Consider the following 3,013-nt stretch of genomic DNA (forward strand, 5'->3'; position numbering starts at 1 on the left):
GCGCGATTGCTGGATCCAACTTACCAACTGCGCCCAGACACCGACTAACGGAGAAGGTCCCCCAATCATTCGTGTTCTGCTGAACTTTCCTCACCTTGTGTACCCGTCGGTAGGGCGGGATCTTGCTCTCTGGTAACTTCCGAAGAGCCCAAGTGGTGAAGCTTGAGTGTCTTGGCGAGACGTAGGGATGGGGTGGAGCAGCAGTGGTAATATCTTCACGCTGCGTCCGTGGTTAGTTCTGGATCCTAAGCGAATATTCGAGCTTAAGTGGATCCAGGGCCTAGATCGTGGATCTGGCCGCAGGGTTGCCTTGCGGGTGTGTCCCTTGCCTTTGCGTTTCCTTTACGTCTTACTTGCCGCCTCCTGTGACGGGATCTTGAGAGTAAAGAGCCTCTAGGGTGTAACCGACCAAGTAGTAAACTCGGTTAACCTGTCGGATCTGCACGTGTATAGGAAAGCTCACTAGGTTGTAGGATCTGGCCAATGTATTATTCGGTTATCACTACCAACACTAGCTTTGCAATTCCCAACCTCCGCCTTGCTCGTACGGCCAATGTAGTTCTGATTATTGAGGGCAGGAAGGCACTTGTGTGATACTGTGCAAATTGAGTTCTGTATTGATACTTAAGCCTATATCTGCCTGGATTTCTACCTTCTATGTCGTTTTACTTGTTAAATCCCTTACCAGGCTCGGCTGCATGTCCCTTCTTCCCTTGACCCATCATCCCAGCTGTATTATCTTCAGATCCACCGGATCCATGGCGTAATCATTATGGTTACCCTATTATGGGTACACTCATCAGGATCCAGGTCGCTTGGATCCACTTCACTTGAAAGTGTACACTCGTCGTGGACCTGAGCTCTCCACTCATCCAACATCATCTCGCAACCGTCTGTGATCTCCACTGTCCCACGAAAGCTCTAGATCCACTGCATCCATCATACCTATACCCTGGATCCAGGTCCCTTAAGGCGGGATCCTCCCTCCTTGGATCCTAACTCGAAAGCATGGGATCCGGGTCACCTCGTGGTGGATCTTGACTCCTCGTTAGCCGTGGCTACTAGATCCACCTTTAGAGGGCACCTACCATCCTTCCTTCATAGGATCCACACCCGATCCACTCTTGTATAGTATATCCCATATCCATTTAGGTGAATCCAAGTAAGGGTGGATCCGAGGTAAGTCTTGGTGGATCTTGCCTTCTCGTACATCGCTCATACCAGATCCATCGTCACTTCATACGGGGCGCTGCTCGTCATGGCTAATCCACCACCGGCAACTTGCATCCGTGCCAGCCAACCCAAATCCTTTCTAATCACTTGAAATTGTCATTGATTCGGGATAGTGACCCCGCGTCAGGCCCATTCTCTTATTTCTGAGAAAGCACTTTACCACATCGCTTGATATGCTCATTCGTGAGCACCTTCACCACATCTTGCGTTCGCAGCTCTGCATTGCTCATCTCCAAGTTCAGCACGACGTTCTCGTAGCTCTTGGGCAGACTGCGCAGCAAGCAGATCGCCACATCCTCGTCCTCCATCTTGGCGCCGATACTGCTAAGCTTGGCGCTGATGTTGAGGACCTCGTTGCAATGGTGAAGGATGTTTCCGCCTTCTGCCATCTCCATGCTGAAGAGCTGGCGCTTGAGGTAGATGCGTCCAGCCTTCTGCGATCCACCGTAAAGGGTACGCAAGCGCGCCCACGCGACCCAGGCTTCCTCGTAGTCGTCGACAACATGATGGTAGTCTGCGTCCATGTGGAGGAGCATGAGACCGAAGGCGACGTTGCTCGACTTGACATACTCGTCCTTGGCCCTGGAGTCCGTGAACGTGGGCGTCGTCTCGCGGCTCACCACATTCCACACCGACTTGGTCAGGAACACGCCACGCATGTAACGGCTCCACGTGGCGTAGTTCTCGCCGTTGAACTTGTCGATGGATATCTTGGACTCTTGCACAGAAGACATCGTACTTGGGCTCATAACCTGAAGAAGGTGATGGTTGGATCTTGTGTCTTGCGAGGGGAGGACTGCCGAAGCTTGGGGCGAGGAGGCCGAGGCGAGGGAAGTCACTTGAGGGGCATAATGGAAATTCAGAAGTGATTGATTGATAAGAGCTTACACTGTCTTCTCTACCTAGTTTGCATCCAATCATTTGGTGCATCCAATCACCAACCCTCTGTACTCGTCCAATCATCCTACTCGTCTAATCATCGGTGGCGTAAACATCCTACCGTAATCATCGCGGGATCGTATTGGATTACCTGCAACATGGCGCGAAGGTTTCTTCGTAGTCAATGCCGTACTTCTGCGAAAATCCCTTGGCCACGAGTCGTGCCTTGAACCGCTCGATCTCTCCCGCTTGGTTCTCCTTGATGCGAAACACCCAACGACAACTGATTGCCTTTCGACCTTGGGGCAATGGCACCAACGACCATGTCTTGTTCTTGCGAAGAGAGTCGACTTCTGAGTTGCACGCTTCCTTCCACTTGGCCGCGTTGCTGGATTCCATCGCCGACTTGAACGTAGTCGGCATTTCTCCCACTGAATCCACAACGTAGGCCGCTTCGAAATCTTCTTCTCGACCACTTGCGACCGCTGACATCTCCTCCAGCGTCTGCGGCCGACTCTGTCGCTTGCTCCGCGGGATCTCTACCGGTTCCTCCAACGACTGCGTTCGCTGGTGTCGCTTGCTACCGGGCTCAAATTCTTGACGCGGCGCAGTGTCTCCCATCGTCTCATCCTCGGACGATGCTTCTTGATCCGTAACTTCTTCTTCTTGAAGTTCCACGATGTCATCTTCAACGTGGCAGCGTCTCCCTCCGTCGAAGACGTCTTCCATGAACTGCGCATCGCGGCTCACTAGCACACGACCGCTCTTGATCTCTTCGAAACGATACGCTTTCTATTGAGGGTTGCTGGTCTTGGTACTGTGTACCAGTTGTACCCATTAACCGGTCAACCTGAACCGGTCCAATACGATCCCGCTGTGATTATGGTACGTTGTTTATGCC

General features: G+C 52.3%; 1 protein-coding gene across 1 annotated transcript; it reads left to right on the plus strand.

Moving 5' to 3' along the window:
- Positions 1–2,296: 2,296 nt before the first annotated feature.
- PITG_22330 (uncharacterized protein) lies at positions 2,297–2,843 on the plus strand (the record flags this gene model as incomplete). The annotated part of the gene is made up of 3 exons (XM_002909828.1): positions 2,297–2,556; positions 2,614–2,682; positions 2,813–2,843. The coding sequence occupies 3 exons, from the start codon at positions 2,297–2,299 to the stop codon at positions 2,841–2,843; spliced, it is 360 nt and encodes a 119-aa protein (XP_002909874.1).
- Positions 2,844–3,013: the final 170 nt, after the last annotated feature.

The sequence above is a fragment of the Phytophthora infestans genome, genomic scaffold, assembly GCF_000142945.1.
Source record: "Phytophthora infestans T30-4 supercont1.2392 genomic scaffold, whole genome shotgun sequence".
Taxonomy (NCBI): domain Eukaryota; phylum Oomycota; class Peronosporomycetes; order Peronosporales; family Peronosporaceae; genus Phytophthora; species Phytophthora infestans.